We start from the raw sequence: 18,386 nt of genomic DNA, 5'->3' as shown, positions 1-18,386 counted from the left end.
AGAGTAAACAAAAAAAATGGTGTAGCAACACAAGTCATTACACCTCTTTGTATGTTTTTATCTTTCCAAACTAAATAATTTAGGTTTACAGCTAGTAACATAGCATCCTGTGGCAGGAGTTGTACAGACCAGACTTTTGTTCTACAGCAGATCATTTAGACATGTATGAAAGTGAGAAAGAAGGTTGACTGTATGTTTGTTGATTTAGAAGAAGCACGTGACAAGGTGTAATATGGACCATTTTTCAGGACTATGAAATCGAGGGTTGGTTGCTGAACAGCGTAAGAGCAACGAAGGATGGAAATCAAGCATGCAAGAGGACAAACGGGACCCTCGGTGAATGTTCAGCAAGGAGCTTGGAGGAAGACGTGAATGTGTGATGATTTGGGGATAAACCTATCACAGGATGGAGGAGAGGCTTCCTCGGAGCATGCCAATACTCCTAAGAGACATCATCCAGGTGGTCAGGCCTGCTGTCGACCATGAACACATCTGGAATCAGACAGCTTGAGCATACCCCAGCATTCCCAGTTTTGGTTTGGCAACATTCCTGACTAGTGTGGTCCTTAGAGCGTAGCAAGATTACCCTGCTCTACAGATAGGACTTACACACAATGTTGCCAGAAATGTCAGTGCTTCAGAATACAGCTGCCTAGGGGTGTGCTTGTTGCAATGAACATTTAAAAGATGCCCATGGCTTCCAGTGCATTTCTGGGTAGGCTTCCAAAGGCTGCTTTCGACTCACATGGCTGCGTACCCGAAGTTTCCCTTCTTCCAGAAGAGCCGGCTCGTTCCTTGAGAGGTTGGCTATTCCAGGCCCCAGTCCTGGCTCTGGGGGAACACCTGGCTACGCACAACTGTCTGCTGCGCCTGCATGCATTTCAGAGGGTGGGTGTTATTCAGTGCGGCTGTCTCTGCCAGACAGCAAAGATCTGTGGTGGAGAAACAAGGCATGAATATTTCAGGAACACACACTCACAGGGTCATTTGCAAGCTAGTGAAAAGCAATTTTCCCTGGTTTCTTTGCACTGGATATTTTTCAGTACTTGGCACCGCGATTTTAAGCACTTGACTGAACACATTTGAAGGAGTCTTCCAGCATTGTTAGTCTGAGCATGAACCTGAATGCAAGCAAAAAAAGATGCTTGCCAATCATAAACACGTAACGGGGAATATCTTGGGCATCTCTCCAGATGGCAGCTTCTGCCAGGTCAGGAGAAGAAACAACCCAGGTAGGGCCATTCATCAATCCTAAACAGCAATGAATAGCCCTAACTGGGTTGTTTCTTCTCCTGGCCTGTCTCATCTGTCTTCCAAGCACTCAGCCACCACCGAAGTAGAATTGTCCACTTCGGCTTTGCAAGCCATGAGGGCTGGATGTGCTCGCTCAAGTCCAGCTGTTGGCTGCTGCTGCTGAAGACCAACGAGAGCCAGCCCTTGCCTGAGCAGGATGCCCACCACCTTCCGGCTGTTCAGACCCACTTAGCATTCACCACCCACAAGTTTGTGTTGGGGGCATAAATGATGCTGAGCTGAAACATCTCATTTCTTTGCCAGCTGATGGCAAAGAAGATTTTGCCATTTTCCTTCACTATCTTGAGCCGCAGAAGGCCTCAAGGAGATTATGCATTTCGGTCTATTTAATCTGCTGTCATAAAACATGTCAGTATTATGTGGGATATTCACTTTTATAATTTAGGGCATCACTAGTTAAGCGAGTAGGTTTTGAAATGAACAAAAATTTTCAGCCAAGCTCATCCATTAAGTAAAGAGAGAGAGCAAACAAAAGGGCAGTTCTATGGCCCAATTGCATTGGGTTGAGCAATAAATTCTACATTATTGACTTCAGCTGCCTGCAGAATTTTACAAGAGGGAAGCTAGGAAATACCAACATTTCTGGAAGAACAAAACTGTGGTTGAAATGAACCCTCCTCACCACACACTTTTGACCCTTCCTCCCCCCCCCCCCGCCTCCATGTAACTTCAACTAAAGCCCGGAAACTGAAACATGCAAAGAACAGCTGCAGGACTTGGGTTTGGCCAGTCTAAAGAAAAGAAGAAATAGGGGAGACATGATAGCAGCGTTCCAGTATTTGAGGGGCTGCCACAAAGAAGTGGGGGTCATGTTATTCACCAAAGCACCAGAGGGCAGGACAAGAAACAATGGTTGGAAACTAATCAAAGAGAGAAGCAACCTGGAATTAAGGAGAAACTTCCTGACAGTGAGGACAATTTACCAGTGGAACAGCTTGCCACCAGAAATCATGGGGGCTCCACTACTGGAGGTTTTTAAGAAGATACTAGACAGTCACTTGTCTGAGATAGTATAGGTTCTCCTGCTCAAGCAGGGGGCCTGGACTAGAAGACCTCCAAGATCCATTCTATTCTATTCTATTCTGTTCTGTTCTGTTCTGTTCTGTTCTGTTCTGTTCTGTTCCGTTCCGTTCCGTTCCATTCTTCTATTCATTGTGCTCCCATCCCAGGTTCCACCCAGGGCAAGCTGGGACTCATCCTGCTGTCCACAAGTCCAGTTCCTGAATGTGGAGCTTGGGGTGGGGGGGCCAGCACTGTACAAGAGGCACTCAGTAAGGCCACCGGAAGTCCTCCTTGCTGTGGGCAGCGAAGGGGCCTGTAATACTGCTCTGGCTCTCGGTGTGCAGGAGAGGATGGTGCCCCCACAACACTGAAGAATGTGCCAGCAGAAGTCCTTTTTTAGCTTCCAGGTGACGTGAGTTACAGGGAGCTGAGCTACAAGAAGCCTCCTAAGGGAAGCCATTGGCTGCTGTGCATGAGAGCTCTCCCATCCACTCCTGGCAATGGCCCGGAGGCCAGAATTTGGTCTTTCAAATGGCAGATCACATTCCTTTGCTTTTCCCGCCTCCTGGCATGCTGCCAGGTTGGCCCAACAGCAGCCAGAGCACCTGTGCCAGAAGACGAGCGAAGGAAAAAAGGCTGTGTACGAGACGTGCCATCCCCAACCAAATGAATCACCAACATTTATCTGGATTCACAAGGCTGCCCACCTCAGGCAATGCGATTTTGGCATGCAGCAGATACACAAACAATAAAGTGAAAGAACATAAAACAATCACGACAAATAAATGTAAAACAGAAAAAATAGAAAGATGACCGAACACAATAATAGAAAACGCCAAAAAGGAACTCTGCTCAACTGGAGCCAAGCGCCTGGGGAGGAAGGCAAGTCTCTGTGGGGCCCCTGAAAGTGAGCAGAGCTGGGGCCCGTCGTGTATCAGAGGGAAATCCTTCCAGCGCACAGAGAGCCCCCAAAAGACCACCTTCCTCCATCCCATCGAGTAGCAAAGTTTAAAAGAAGGTCAGCAGCCAGACTGCCATATATGCCAAACCAGAAGCCAAACACCTTCTTTCTTTGTTTAAAGCATTTATGCAGCCTTGGCTAGAGCTTGGTGTGAATGTCAGTCCTCGGCACCGGTTGCCTATTGCCTCCAACCAGAGTGATAAGGGAGGGGCTCTTGGGGGAAACGACTTGGATTTGGAGCAGTCACCCTACAATTCTGGTCCTTGGAATCCTGGAGGCTGAGCGTTGCGGGGTGCATCTCCATTTTGCCTTGGGACAAGAGCGGCTGGTTCCCTCCCCAAGGCTTTTCCATCTCACCTTCATCAGTCCCTTTACATCAGGAATATTACTTATTTGTGGTCAAACCTGTTTAAGTATTTGCATTTGTTTATTGAATATATGTAGCTGTCCATCTCACTTCTGGGCAGTTCACACTCCCTTCAAATTCAAAAAACCCCCACAAAATTTAACAAGAACCACTAAACAATAAAAAAAAAATATTAAAACCATAAAAAATCATAATGTGCAGAAAACACATTCATTTTCTAACAGTCCAACCATTTTGCAGCTTCTGTACCGATTGCACCAGATCCCCAAACCAGATCCCATAACCAGATCCCCAAGCCACATCTTGAGGCCCTTTGGGAGGCCATCAAGGTTGGGACCAAGCTGATCTCTGGGGGGGATGATCTTCCAAAGGATCACAGCAGAAAAGGCTCTCTTCCTGGATCCCATCAGATGCCATTACTTAATTAAAGGAAAAACAGAATAATAAATTGGAAGGGACCTTGGAGTCTTCTAGTCCAACCCCCTGCAGGAAACCATAGACCATTCTGGACAAATGGCTGTCCAGTCTCTTCTTAAAAGCCTCCAGTGCTGGAGGACCCATAACTTCTGGAGGCAAGTTGTTCCATTGATAATTGTTCTCACTGTCAGGAATTTTCTCCTTAGTTCCAGGTTCCTTCTCTCCTTATTTTCCATCCATTGCTTCTTGTCCTGCCCTCAGGTGCTTTGGAGAACAGATTGACCCTCACTTCTTTGTGGCAGCCCCTTGGATATTGGATCACTGCTATCGTGTCATCCCCTAGTCCTTCTTTTCATTAAATTAGATACGTCCAATTTCAGCAACCATTCTTTATATGTTTTAGCCTCCAGTCCCCTAATCATCTTTGTTGCTCTTCTCTGCACTCTTTCCAGAGTCTCAACATCTGTTTATATTGTGGTGACCAAAGCTGGAGGCAGTATTCTAAGTGTGGTCCTAACCAGGGCATTATAAAGCAGTACTAACATTGATAGGATCCACAGTCTGCTCTTTCTGCCAGGCCTAGTGGGGTGAGTAGAGGTGACAGGGAGAGTCAGTCCCTCCGTAAACTAGTCCTGTGCCACAAAGGGCTTTATAGGTCATTGGCAGCACCTTGAATTGAACCCAGAAGCAAGCTGGTAATTTGCAGTTTGCGAAACACACACCTTTGAGCTTCAGAAAAGCTTGCTGGGTCCTGAGGAAGAGGCATTCACAAGCTCTGGCAGGGAAAAGATGCTTGCAGAAGAGAACATGATGAGTACTGGAATTATTGGCTACTTTTTTCCCCAGAAAGGACAAGGGGATCCATTCTCTAAGACCTAATCCTAACCGATGGAAGAAAAGCTGGTTGAATAAGGAGCTGTTCGGTCTGGTGGTTAAGGCATTAGGCCAGAAGCCAGGAGACCATGAGTTCAAGTCCTCCCTGGGTGACTTTGGGCCAGTTCTTCTCTGTCTCAGCCCAACCCACCTCACAGGGTGGGGAAAACAGGAGGAAGAAGGTATGTTGCAGATAAAAACAGCAAACAAACCATTGGTAAAAGCAGAGAAAAGTTGAGGAGAAAGCAAACACAGCATCTTGGGGGTTCAAGAAATTAGGCCATAGTTATAGGATCCCAGTGTTGGAAGGGACTTTAGGGATCATATCATTTAATCCCCTGCAAGTTCTGCTAACGCATTTCAGACCATTTCTCTTTCGAGGGCTCCACTGAGGGGAGCCAGTTCCACTAATTGATAGCTCTTACCCTCAGGACAGTTCTAATGCCTAACATAAATCTACCTCCTTGCCATTAAGATCCACTGCTTTTGCTTCTGCCCTGTAGAGCAGCACAGAAAAGTCCCTTCCTTCATCTGTAGGACAACTCTTCAGATATCTGGACTGCTCTTGTGTATCTTCTCAGACAGTGGTCTGCAGGCTGAACATGCCCTGATCACTCTCTTCTAAGTGTGTGTGTGTGTGTGTGTGTGTATACGGTACATTTCATCATTCACTCAAGCGTCCATACGCACACACAACATTCTTCAACACTTGCTACTCGGTACCTTTCTCAGTGACCTTACTGGAGCCTCTGGGTCTGGGGGAGCCAGGGAGAGGCTAATGGCTCTCCTGCCTGGCACGCCTGAGTTGGATTCCTGTCGCGAGCCCCCACCCCAATTCTGATTCCACCACCCCACTCTAGGATTCTCCAACCCCTCCTGGGACTCGGCTAGGCTTGATGGATCTGCTATAAAAGAAAGCTCATGTTTTGAATAATCTCAGAAAGCTCTGGAAAGGTGTCACTCTTCCCATTTATTCTTTTACCAGTCCCTTGAATTATTTTGGCAATTTGGTAAGATATGAGATTTCTGGCACCTGTGAGAACTTCCTGCCCTCCCCCTCTTTCCTATTTCCCTCCCCAAATATTCTCCTTGTGGTGAGAGGTACAGGGCGTTAGCCGTGTATGGCATGTGAACAAGTCAGGATGTGGATGCCCTGGTATTGTCACTAGAGACTGTGGTTACTCTCCCTTGAGTGGAACACTGAGGGGGGCAAGGCTCGCTCCAAGCCAGGCAGACAGACAGAAAGATTTGCTCAGGAAGATTTCGTCTTACGCAGCAGCAGGAAAGGAACCAGAGGAAGAGTCTGAAGAAGACACAGCAAGGTGTGGTTCAGACAACAACAGGTCTCCAGTGTTATGTACTGGGCTTTTGGTACCTCACCACGTGCGTTGCTGGAGAGTTAACGGCTCTCTAGCAACCTAGACAGGACGTCTCTGGTCCTGCAATTGGTCAACCTTGGGCAGCAAGCATGGGTTCAATCGGATTGGTTGCTACCATAGGGTTTGGCTATATATTGTGGCGAGGTGCACCCCAAGTCCCCAGTACAGTTCCAGCTTAATAAAAGAATGAGTTTCTCTGTACTCAGCTGTGTGTCTTCATTCCTGCTCACCAGAGCCCATGACATAATAGTGGTGACAAGAATGGGATCCTGCTTCACTGCCTAAAGGCTGAAGTCACTAGGGGTCAGCATTGTGGCGGAGGAGTTGTGGCGGCATCTGGAGCGGCTGGCCATTAGCAGACGGGATTTTACTACTTTATGGCCTATCAGGCTTTTTGCCTTGGACGAACATCTGCCTAACTCTCTTGCCTGCCATGCCCCCAAAGGATTCAGAGGGACCTGGGTATAAGCCACGGTGAGAGAGTGGCTTAGACTTACATCTGCTGCCCCCTAGAGGTGAGAGATCTATGGGGTATGCCCTACCCAGGGTGTGTGTTCCAGACCACCCCCGGGATCAGAGCTGCGACTGTCGTGAGAGGATGGTGGTTGGCCTGTTCTGGGGGTTCACCCAGTTTGAGTGGCAGTGAAGCTGGGTTGACGGTCTGGACACCCACTCACCCTCTGTTTTAGATCCTCCTGACTAACTAATTATGGGACTGCCTTCCCCTAGATTTGCTCGGACGGACACCAGCACGGACTTGTTCGCCCTCAGGGGTGCCCCCCCTTCCTGGGTGCGACCCGCCTTTCTTTCCACCTCTAATCTTGATGAAGGGCCCGATTGTTGGGACCCTGAGAGATGGCTGGGCAGGGGTAGGGGCCTCTGGTACAAATTTAATAAGAGGCCCCTGGTTAGTTTTTTAGTCAAATTATTTGTGGGGTTAGGGAGGGGGTGGGAATCTTTCGTGGTTGTTTGGAAATGGGGGGTAGTCCATCAACCGTTGTTCAGGCCAGGTCCGGGATTGATCGCGTGGGGGGGAGCGGGGGTCGGTTGCCTCCGGAGCTCTGGAGCGGGTCGTGGGATTACCTATTCCCACGACGTTGGGGAATGGCAGCAGGTGTACGAACAGAGGGCCGTATCGACATCCGGGAGGGCATCTCCGCTATTTACAAGCGGTGAGGCGCTCCGACCCTCTGCTTTCGCCCCGAGGTCCCGGGAGCGAGGATGTGCAGCCACCTGAGCTCCGGCTGGTGTACTTGAATGCCAGGTCCGTTGTTAATAAGGCTCCTCTCATCCGGGATCTGGTTGAGGGTGAGCATGCGGACCTGGCTTGCATCACGGAGACTTGGCTGGGCCCAGAGGGTGGTATCCCTCTGGTTGATCTTTGCCCACCAGGTTTCTGGGTGCTACACCGGCCTCGGGCTCAGGGTAGGGGCGGGGGAGTGGCGGTAGTTATGAGGGAGACCTTGTGTCCGCGGGAGGCCACCGTTCTCCAGACAGTCGGGTGTGAGTCTCTCCTCCTGAGATGTGGTCCTAGGGCGCAGTTGGGCTTGCTGCTGGTGTATCTCTCGCCTAGTCGCGCAGCAGCAGCCCTGCCTGAGCTTCTCGACATCCTCTCGGGGTTGGTGATTGAGTTCCCCAAACTTATAGTTTTGGGTGACTTCAATCTACCATCGCTGGGAGGATCATCTGAGTTAGCTCGGAGGTTCATGGCTTCCATGACGGCCATGGACCTGACGCAAGTAATTCATGGACCGACTCATGTGGGAGGCCACACCCTTGACTTGGTTTTCTTATCTGGACGGTGGTTAGATGATCTTGGTGGGGGCTCCCCAATTGTTATGCCCCTGTCATGGACCGATCATCATCTCCTGCGGCTGGTCTTCCGTTTTGCCACTCCCCGTCGTGGGTGTGTGGAGCCAACTAGATGGTTCCGCCCCAGGCACTTAATGGACCCTGATAGGTTCCAGGCAGCGCTGGGGTCCCCACCTGCCTCCGTTGCTCACAACTCGGCGGATGCCTTAGTGGAAGCCTGGGAAAGGGCGGCCACGGAGGCACTTGACCGAGTTGTACCCTTGCGGCCCCTGACCCGGTGCAGATCCCAGCGAGCTCCATGGTTTTCCGTGGAGCTTCGGGAGATGAAGCATCGGAGACAGGGCCTAGAGAGCTGTTGGAGGTCCAGCCGATCCGAATCCGACCGATTGCGGCTAAGAACCTATATTAGGTCTTATCTTGCAGCGATAAGGGCAGCGAGGTCTAATCACTTCGCTACCCTTATCGCGTCTGCAGATAACCGCCCGGCCGCCCTGTTCAGGGTGACCCGCTCCCTCCTTAATCAGGAGGTGAGGGAGGAACCCTTGCAGGGTCGTGCCGAGGAGTTTAGTCAACATCTGTTGGACAAAATCGCTCGGATTCGGACCGGTCTGGACTCCCACTGGGCAGAGTCTGACGATCAGGACACAGGCGGTCTTGTCGATGTTATCTGGGAGGAGTTCGATCCTGTGACTCCGGAGGAAGTGGACAGGATTATGGGGAGGTTGAGCTCCACCACATGTTTATTGGACCCGTGCCCTTCCTGGCTGGTTTATGCGGCTCGGGAGGGGACACGAGGCTGGTTCCAGGCGGTTATATCTGCCTCTTTGAGTGAGGGCAGTTTCCCCGCCGTCTTGAAGGAGGGGGTGGTGAGACCTCTCCTCAAGAAGCATGGTGAGGACAACAAAGGAGGCACTCAAGCGCATTATCACAGGTGACTGGCATCATAGACTGGCAGATTTCTTGCTCTGTCAACATTCTACACTCTGCACAGCTACAGGTAAAAGTCCTGCTGAGCTTCGTTGGGGAAGGCGTTTAATTACTAAACTGGACAGGTTGCATCCAGACAGAGTGGCATCCGAAGCCTTTAGGCCAAAGCCCCCAAGGGGGCTGCAAATGGGTGATTGGGTTTGGGCCAGAAACTATGGGCCTGGAAATTTGTGGGTTCCGGACCCCTATCTTACGTAGTGGGGTTGGAGGGAGGGCGACTGGTCAGAAGACACATTGACCAACTTAGGAAGAGGTTTCCAGAATGGTCACTAAGTGAGGACTATGGCACAAGTCCCTCCCGAAGTCCTCAAACTGGCACTCAAGCCAGCCCACACCAAAACCACCAGGGTTTTCCTTTCTCAGCTGAACTTGATTCCGAGGAAGAACAGGGAAGCTCAGAAGTGCAACATGGGACCCCTGACCAGGCGAACCAGCCGAATTTCAGCAACCGCTGTGCCTACTCTGCAGAACAGACTGACTCTGGGGTGGACCAACCTGGGGAGGCCAGCCAAAGCGTTCCAATTCCCCTGGACGATGGAGCACAAGGGGACATGGGTCTACCCAGCCCACCGGGTAAGCTGGTAGACCATAAAGTGACTGGAACTCCAAGGCGTTCCTCCAGACCACACAAACCCCTGGCATATCTTACAGACTGTTCTGTAAAATAAAGTGATATATTAGGTTGTGACACTTGTACCACTACCTACAGAAATTGGGGGTGAATTGTAACCGCTGACAAGCATGTTCACTGAGACGTTGTTTCATCTCTTTGTAGTCTTTACTACATTGACTAGCCATTTATCCATTGTTTAATCTTATTGTAGTCTATTCAACAAGGCACGTCTGTAAAGGTCGCGTAATGTCATTCTAACTACCTTGGCTTAACAAGCATTATTGTTATTATTTTATTATTATGTATTTTGGTTGTTGGGAGTGATTCTTAAGCCTTGACTATTGTCAAGGGAATTATAGCCTGATTTTAGGAGGGAGGGGTGTTATGTACTGGGCTTTTGGTACCTCACCACATTCGTTGCTGGAGAGTTAATGGCTCTCCAGCAACCCAGACAGGACGTCTCCGGTCCTGCAATTGGTCAACCTTGGGCGGCAAGCATGGGTTCAATCTGATTGGTTGCTACCAGAGGGTTTGGCTATATATTGTGGTGAGGTGCACCCCAAGTCCCTAGTACAGTTCCAGCTTAATAAAAGAATGAGTTTCTCTGTACTCAGCTGTATGTCTTCATTCCTGCTCACCAGAGCCCACGACATAATATCCAGAGCCATGGATGCTCCCAGGTGAGCTGGATCAGGCAAGGGCGCTCCATGGACAGGGCTGTGCAGGGCCAGGAGATGTGCCAATGTTCCCCACCATGTTGCACGGAGGTGTCGGCTGTCACAAGGCCAGCCCCAGGTCCTTATCAAAGTTCCCACTGATGTTTGGGGAAAAGGGATTGTCCTTCAGATCTGTTCAAGACACACAATTGGGTGGGACAACAAGACCCAAGAAAGCAGAAATGAAAATAGCCCTCAAGATTAGAGAAAGTGCATAGGTTTTACTTAGGATACTCCTCCTCCTCCTCCTCCTCCTCCATAATTCCTGGCCATCAATAGATACTTGGAAGGTTTGAGCGCAGATTTCCTCAGATTCCTGACTCACACACACACACCCAACACCCTGCCTCCCTTCTTCCCCCTCCCATCTTCCCCCTTGCCTTCAGAGAAGCTGGCATTTCCAGAAGAGGGTCTTCAGGGCACTGCCCAGGGACCACACCAGGGACAGCAGCCCCCAGCAACCATCCCTGACCCGGTGTTTCTGGCAGGCCTCCACAGAGGGCTGGGTCTTCTCAGAGGGCAGCTGGGGACAATGGACGGGGGAGCAGATTCCCCCCCCCAATATTGCTGGTAGCCCCCTACCTACCTGCCCCACAATTGCTCGTCAGCCATGGCTGGCCCTGCAAAGCCCCCCGCCCCCCGCTGCCCTTGCTCAGCCCCGGGAAGGGCTGCGTTCTGGCCCACCAGAGCCTGCAGGATTCAGGCGACCCACAACCTCTCCTGGCCCTGCTGGAAGTTTCAAAGCTTTCGTTTTTCCCTTCTTTTGCAGATGAACTGCTTGCTGGCCTTTTGAAATGCTCGGAATTTGTTTTCAGCCTCTTGAAGGCCAGGCCAGGAGCAGCGAGGGAGGGAGGGAAGCTGGCCCACATCATTTCAGAACCCTAAAACTTTCTTGGTGGGTGATTCAGGCCCCCAACCCTCATTACCACTGGGAGGGAGGGAGGAGGGAACCCCCCCCTCCGGAGCAGCCTCTCCTTCGCACCACCTGCTGAGATTTTTGGCCGACCCAAGCCCCCCCCTCTGGATTTGCCATTGGCCCTCCTTTTACACACAGAGATTTACTAGATGTGGCAGCCAATAAATTCAAAGTGCCCGTGGTCCCCTCCTGGGGATTTCCCCTTTCTGCATCGCATTAGCTTTTTAATTTGTTTTTTCAAAGATTAGTTTATTTGGAAAATGAACCACAAAGGAAAGGCAGGCTGGAAGGCTGCACCCCTGATTTCCTCTCCAAGGAGGCCCCCTTAGAGAGGAATGCCCACAGAATCCCTACCACCCAATGCTTGGTTTGAAAAAGTGCCCCTTCCCTAGAAAAAGGTGAAAGGGCATAACCTCTGGGAGGGGCAGTTAAGGAGACTGACAGTTTCTTTCCAGAGTTTTTTTAGGGGGGTGGGGGGGTGGGGGCTAGGAATGGCTGCCTCCCTTATGGCAGCCTATCTCTCCAGCACACCCCACCTACCAGTTCCCACTCACTCTCTGAAAGCTGCACAAGACTAGTGGTTCCAAGCCAGGTCACTAATGAGCAAATCTATCAAACTCTGCCCAGTGTAGTGGTGCAATTAAAACTTTGCCCCAATTAAATCCAGGTAATAAACAGGAATGACATTTATAGAGTGGTATCTGTGCAGCAGCGGCGGGAGTGAGACCAGCCCTGGACAGCAAGCGGGAAGGGGTTTTGCAAAAAGATCCTCCCATCCTGAGACCTGCGGGGGGGGGGGAACATCCCAGGTGGGGGTCACATCACGGTGCCCTTGGCCAGGCCTGCCCACCCTCCCCTTGGATCTTTGCAGGCCAGCCCCAAGGAGGCAAGCTGCTGTCCCCTCTGTGGTGTGGGCAGCAAGGCCTGGGCGCCCCAAGAGACTCTCTTCCTCAGCAGCTCCTAGGTTTGATCCCATCAGTGACAGAGCTGGGAGGATTAATCCTGAATCATCTCAGTAATCAACTGGTAGGGATTAAAACTCTTCCTTGCCTCCTGCAGCTCCGCCCAGCCACAAGCGCCCAACTCCTGCCTGGCTCTGCTTCACGCCAGGGGAGGCTGCTCAGAACTGACCCCCTTCTTTAAAGGAGGAAGGAGGGAAACCCACCCACCCACCCACTTTGCTTCGAGGGGGCGGACACTGTCAGGAGGAGCTGCCCCCTTCTGCGCCCTGGCAAGATATTCCTCCTCAAATGGGCATCGTGACCCTCCAGCTGGATCCCTCCGGGCGAGAAGAGCACCTCCGCCTGCAGTCAGCCGGGGTCCCCGCAGGAGGCATCGCTTGGGGGAAAGCCCGCTCTGGGAAGCCCCTCCCGGGGGCCCGGAGCCTCCAAAGGATGCCGGAGGAAACGGGGCTGGGTCTGCCTTAGAGGAACCGGCCGCTCTGAGTCCAGAGGGGAGCTGGGGATCCCCTCAGCTGGCCGTTGCTGCTCTCCCCGGCCCTGCTCCACTGCCGGCGCAGCAGCCCGCTTTAGCCCTCCCTCCAGCGCCGACAGCCCATCCCGGAAGCGGAGCCGTCGGAGGAGCGCAACCGCCCGCCCATCTCCGAGACTCGAGAGCCAGGGGCGCAGGGACGAAGGAGCCGGGAGTGCCGGCAGCACAGGAACCTCGCGCGGCTGGGCGAGGCCACTCCCGGACCGGGGGAGCCCCGAGCAGACGCCCGTCCTGCAGGCAGCGCCAGCGGAAGCGAAGCGGGGCCGTCCCCGGCGCACAGCCGCCCCGTCGTCCGGGGCCCCGGGAAGAAGCGGCGCCTCGCTCGCCCCCGCGCCGGCTACCCTCCGCGCCGGGGCTCCCCCCCCCCGCCTCTCAGCTGGCAGCCCGCGGGCAGCGGCGCCCCGCGGAACCCGCGCTCTGCCCCCGCGGCCACTCGGGGCGGGGGCTCAACCTGCCGGCAGAGGAGGAGGCGGCTCCGGCTCGGCTGACGTCAGGCGGCCCCTTAAAGAGGCGCCGCAGCGGGAGCGGGGTCGGTAGTGGCGGGCCGCCGAGCTCGCCGGCCCCGCGCGCCCCGACCCCGCGCCGGTGCCAGCCGGGGAGCCGCCGCCGCCGCCGGCAATGGAGCCATGGCGCTTGGCCGACGGAGGCGGCGGCTGCGGCGCTGCCGGGCGCTGCTGCTGGGCGCGCTGCTCTCGCTCTCGGGCAGCTGCCTCTGCTACCGCCTGCTGCTCCTCTGCTGCGCCCCCGGGCCGCCGGCCGACCCCGCCGCTGCCGCCGCCCGCTGCCCGCCCGCCCTGCCCGCCGCCGCCCGCAAGAAACTTCTGCAGAAGTGGCGCGCCTGCCCCGCCGCCGCCGCCGCCGCGCCTTCCTCGGCCCGGGACCCGCCCGCCCCCTCGGCCCGGCCCGCCGGAGCCGGGGGCGGCGGGAGCGGCCGGAGCAAGCCCGCCGTGGCCAAGCGGCTCCCCCACGCGCTGATCGTGGGCGTCAAGAAGGGCGGCACCCGCGCCGTGCTGGAGTTCATCCGCGGCCACCCGGCCGTGCGCGCCCTGGGCACCGAGCCCCACTTCTTCGACCGGCACTACGAGCGGGGCCTGGAGTGGTACAGGTGAGGCGGCGGGGCGGGGCGGCTCGGCGAAGCTCGGGAAGCGGGCGCCGCGGGCATCGGGCGGGCGCCCAGGACGGCGCTCTGCTCTCCGTCGGGGCCGGAGCGTCAGGACCCCACAGCGGCGCCCCGCGTCTCCGGCTCCACCGCCACCCTGCCCTGCCCGGCGCCCGGAGCGCGCTTTCGGAGGCGCCTCGCGCGACCGGCTGCCCCGCCGACCCTCCGCCTTCCCACCCCCGGGCAGGGGCGCGTGCGGACGGTGGCGGCGGCAGGAAGCGGCGCTTCTGCTCCCCGTCCGCCCCACGTTTCGGCCTGGCGGTTTCTTGCACGACAGGAGCCCCAGGGCCGGCGGGTTCTGGGCCGTCTTCCCATTGCGGCTTTTCCGGGAATCCTCATCTAGGCAGGCGGGGAGAATCCGCTATTCCGACCTCCAGCGCGCCCCGCCCCTCGCAGAAAGCCCACTTACCTTCCCACCTGAGTTGCCGAGGAAAGCGCCTCCCTCCAGGGCAGGAGTGAGATTCCCAGTCCGGAGGGCCCAGGCGTGGCAGTTGCCCAAGGAGGTCTCCAAATGACGGGCGTGGATTCTGCCACCAGGTGTGCCAGTCGGTCAGCCAGTCCATGGCTGCCTCACTCCGGGCACTTCCATGCCTGCCTGCGTTAGATCCTCTGTCCAAGCCCTCAAAGGGCGCGAAGGCGACCCGTGCAGCCTTCGCTTCCCTTGGCTCAAGATGCTGAGAAGGAGGCTTCAAACTCTCTGCAGCTCTGACGGCGCCAAGATCCTCTCCGCCTCCGTTTGGCACAAAGGGAGGGCAGGGAAAGAAGAGGAGTGGGAGCCGAGAGGCAGCCTGCACTCCAGCTGGTCTGATCTGGAGGAGGAAGCTCAGCAGGGCCTTTCCTGTGCTAGAGCAGCGGGTGGGTGGACTGGTTGGCCTCTAATGTTCTTGGGGTTCTAATTGTAAGCTAAGATTTCCCTTCATGGAACTTGGGAGCCCAATGGAGGCCTGAGGGGTTGGGCAACCAGCCTTGCTCTGGAAGGGCACCTCTGAACCTGGCTCAGTGGAATGAGGGGCATTTGGGGAGGGGGTCCATTCCAAGGGTCCCCGCTGAGAGGCTTTTGTTGTGGGAAGGCGGTTCAGGAGCCAATCTGGAAGCATCTTCTCTGGAGGTCCCCGTGGTCTTCTAGAGTGGCTCCTTCAGAAGGTGCAGAACCAGTAAGCCCTGGACGGAACTGTCTGCTCCTGCTGACGTTCCCCACTGTCCCATCCCATTGGGCGAATATTTCTTTTAAATGAAATCCTTCACTACGCCGTTTAGCCCTCTTTCTAGAGGGCCAGCCTCTCCCATTGGACCTGTACAGCAGCCCCCACCGGCATTTGCTTTGCGATCAGGAGAACACGGAGCAAAGTGCAGAATGACGGAGGTTCTGGGCATCTTCAGCCCCCCCCCCGGGTGAGGCCTCAGCCATTACAGGGAGAATCTCCTTCACCCCAGGCGAGGGGTCTTTTTGCCCAGGGCAGTAGGCAAAGCTGCTTCAAAGCCACGTTCCTTCTTCCACTTGAGCAGATGTTATCCCCATCCTGCCCCCCACCCTTCCTTATGGGGCGAGCTTCATCTTGCCTTCAATCAGAGAATGACGATGCTGCTCACTGTGTCTGGGTAAAAGTAACACTTTCCTTCTTAAAGTGGCCAAAGCCAACCACAGTTGTCAGGCACGCAAATTTCTAATGTGGTCAGTTGCTACCTTGGAGGCAAGTCAGCTGAAGTGCCCCCCCCGCACCAGAGTCACTAAGAAGTACAAGGCCCCCTCCTCTCTGAAATCAGCATTCGCCGCCTTCCACCAGTCATTTGCCTCCTAGCATCTGCCCTTAGCATTAGTGCTCTGTTCTCTAAGCAGGTAGAGCAGGAGAGCAGAGGGCCCTGTTTGACCTGGGAGAGGAGAGGCCACGTTCTTGTGCTGATCCACTTTAACAACATTCTGAAAGGAGCCTTTAGATCAGTAATCTTTTTTCCAGATTGGCTCATTCGGAAAATAAGGAGCTGGCCCGGCTTTCTGGAAGTTTCTTTGCCACTTTCCCTGCACTGTCAGTTTCAGGCACTCCCAGCTGCTTCTTCAGCCAGGCTGCAGCAGGCCCTCCCTGGCTTGCAAACTGGGGGAGCATTTCCCTACTGATGCGAAGGGGGTTCTGCAAAGGCCGAGGAGGAAGCCATCCCAGACTGGGGCCCCCAGGCAGACTCCCCAGCCAGCAGCACTAGGAAGAGAGGCAGTACAGGGGGCCCGGGGCCCTCAGAGGCCAGGCTTTGGATCCGGAAGACCATTTCCCTATTGTGGTTTCCTAAGAGATTAGGAGCAGGGATTTTGTTCTTCCAAAATGTCCCCAGCACTCTAACGCCCGGGTGGAATCCGCAGTTCAGGAGCCCCATTTTAATGGTGGTTGCTGCCTACAGGATGTGGTGGATCTCTGTGGCCCAGACCAGGGCAGGGGAATCCTATAAGCCATCAGACCTGATGCCTGATCTCCTTTCTTGACAGAGTGACCACCCTAGTTGGAATAGTGTGCCTTGACTTCAGCTCATGAAGTCTTGCATGAAATTCTAGCAGAACTTTTATCAAAGTGTGGTTTGCGCTAGATTACAAGATGCACATGTGCCAAATTCAGTTCTAGGTTGCATCCACTGAATAATGTCAGGATCAAGAGAGCATCATTACTCTATTCTGAACTGAACAAACCGCACTAGAATATTGTGTCCACACTGAATTTTAGGAAGGATATTAGCAAACTGGGACATATCCAAAGAGAAAGGAAGATGATCAGAGGCCAGAAGGAAAATGTTATGCAGAGGTTCTGGGTATGTTTAGCCTGGAGAAGAGAAGACTGGAGATACACATGGTAGCTGTCCTCAAGTATCTGAGACACTGTGACGAGGAAGATGGGCAAGCTTTTTCAGGGATGTTCCAGAGTATGGGACAAAATACACCAGGTTCTTTTGTGGTTAGAGCTATTCAGCAGTGGAAGAGGTTTCCTTGAGAAGTGGCAAAGTTTCCTTTGATGGAGATATTTAAAGACAAACTAGATGGTCATCGTGGATGGAAGGTTTACTGGTCAAGGAGTCCAGTCAGAAGATCCAAGATTCCTTGATTGTGTTTTGAAAGATGCTGAAGAGCGTTTGATTCATTATGGCCCATCTCTAATGTTATTTATTTTATTTTTGTGAGTTATTATTTTATTGTTGTTTAGTTTTTATGGCTACTATGAATTTTTAACATTGTTTTCCATTTATGTGTTAACTACTATGCCATCGATTGAGGCAGAATACAATATAGTGAAATAATTCCGCAGAATTGTCTCTTTTAGGAGATGTTCAACTTGCCTGGAGGGAAGCACCTCCATTCTTTGAAGGCCAAAGGTGTTTCTCATAGCATCTCTTTGGTGACTTCCAAGGAGACCCCGAGATGGTGGTGGGGGAATTCCTCCCATCATGTCACTTCTCCCCTTTGCCCCTCACTCCTGCCTGCCCTTCCTTTGCAGGCACCTGATGCCCCGCACCCTGGAGAGCCAGATCACCATGGAGAAGACGCCCAGCTACTTCATCACCAGAGAAGCCCCCCAGCGCATCTTCAACATGTCACGGAACACGAAGCTGATTGTGGTGGTGAGGAATCCCGTCACCAGGGCCATCTCGGACTATACCCAGACCCTCTCCAAGAGGCCGGGCATCCCCACCTTCGAGGGGCTCTCGTTCCGCAACCGCAGCCTCGGCCTGGTGGACACTTCCTGGAGTGCCATCCGCATCGGCCTCTACGCGCTGCACCTGGAGAGCTGGCTCCAGTACTTCCCACTCTCCCAGATCCACTTTGTCAGCGGGGAGCGGCTTATCACGGACCCTGCGGAGGAGATGGCCAAAGTGCAGGACTTCCTGGGCCTCAAAAGGGTCATCACCGAGAAACACTTCTTCTTCAACAAGACCAAGGGCTTCCCCTGCTTGAAGAAGGCCGGGGGAGGCCCGCTGCCCCGCTGCCTGGGGAAATCGAAAGGCAGGCCTCACGTCCAGATTGACCCAGAGGTGCTGGAGCAGCTGCAGGACTTCTACCGCCCCTACAACATCCGCTTCTATGAGGCCGTGGGGCGAGACTTCCGCTGGGAATGAGAGAGGCGGTCTGCCTCCGTTCTGGCCGTGGGTGACCGGCCCAGCGGGCCAAAGCCCAGCCCTCCAGCTGGGGCCCCTGCAGCACACGGTCATCCTGCCGGGGTTGGGGAGGCCTTCAGGAACTTTTCAGTGGTGCAGTCAGGGTATGAGAGGCCCAAGGATGGATTTTATTTTTCATACTGATATATAGAAATAGAGTTTATAAAGAGCACTGTGTAAGCAGTAAGGGCACCTGCTTTCTAGCTCTGCAGTCATGAAACCTCGGAGATGTCCTCTTGTATGAGGTCCCC

General features: G+C 53.9%; 1 protein-coding gene across 1 annotated transcript; it reads left to right on the top strand.

The window, feature by feature from the left end:
• Positions 1-13,459: 13,459 nt before the first annotated feature.
• On the top strand, positions 13,460-18,096 carry LOC308673885 (heparan sulfate glucosamine 3-O-sulfotransferase 2-like; the record flags this gene model as incomplete). The annotated part of the gene is made up of 2 exons (XM_081337931.1): positions 13,460-13,953; positions 17,478-18,096. The coding sequence occupies exons 1-2, from the start codon at positions 13,475-13,477 to the stop codon at positions 18,094-18,096; spliced, it is 1,098 nt and encodes a 365-aa protein (XP_081194057.1). The 5' UTR covers positions 13,460-13,474.
• Positions 18,097-18,386: the final 290 nt, after the last annotated feature.

This window comes from Vipera berus, assembly GCF_964194415.1.
Source record: "Vipera berus genome assembly, chromosome: 13".
Lineage (NCBI taxonomy): Eukaryota > Metazoa > Chordata > Lepidosauria > Squamata > Viperidae > Vipera > Vipera berus.
This window is presented reverse-complemented; position numbering and strand designations above follow the sequence as displayed.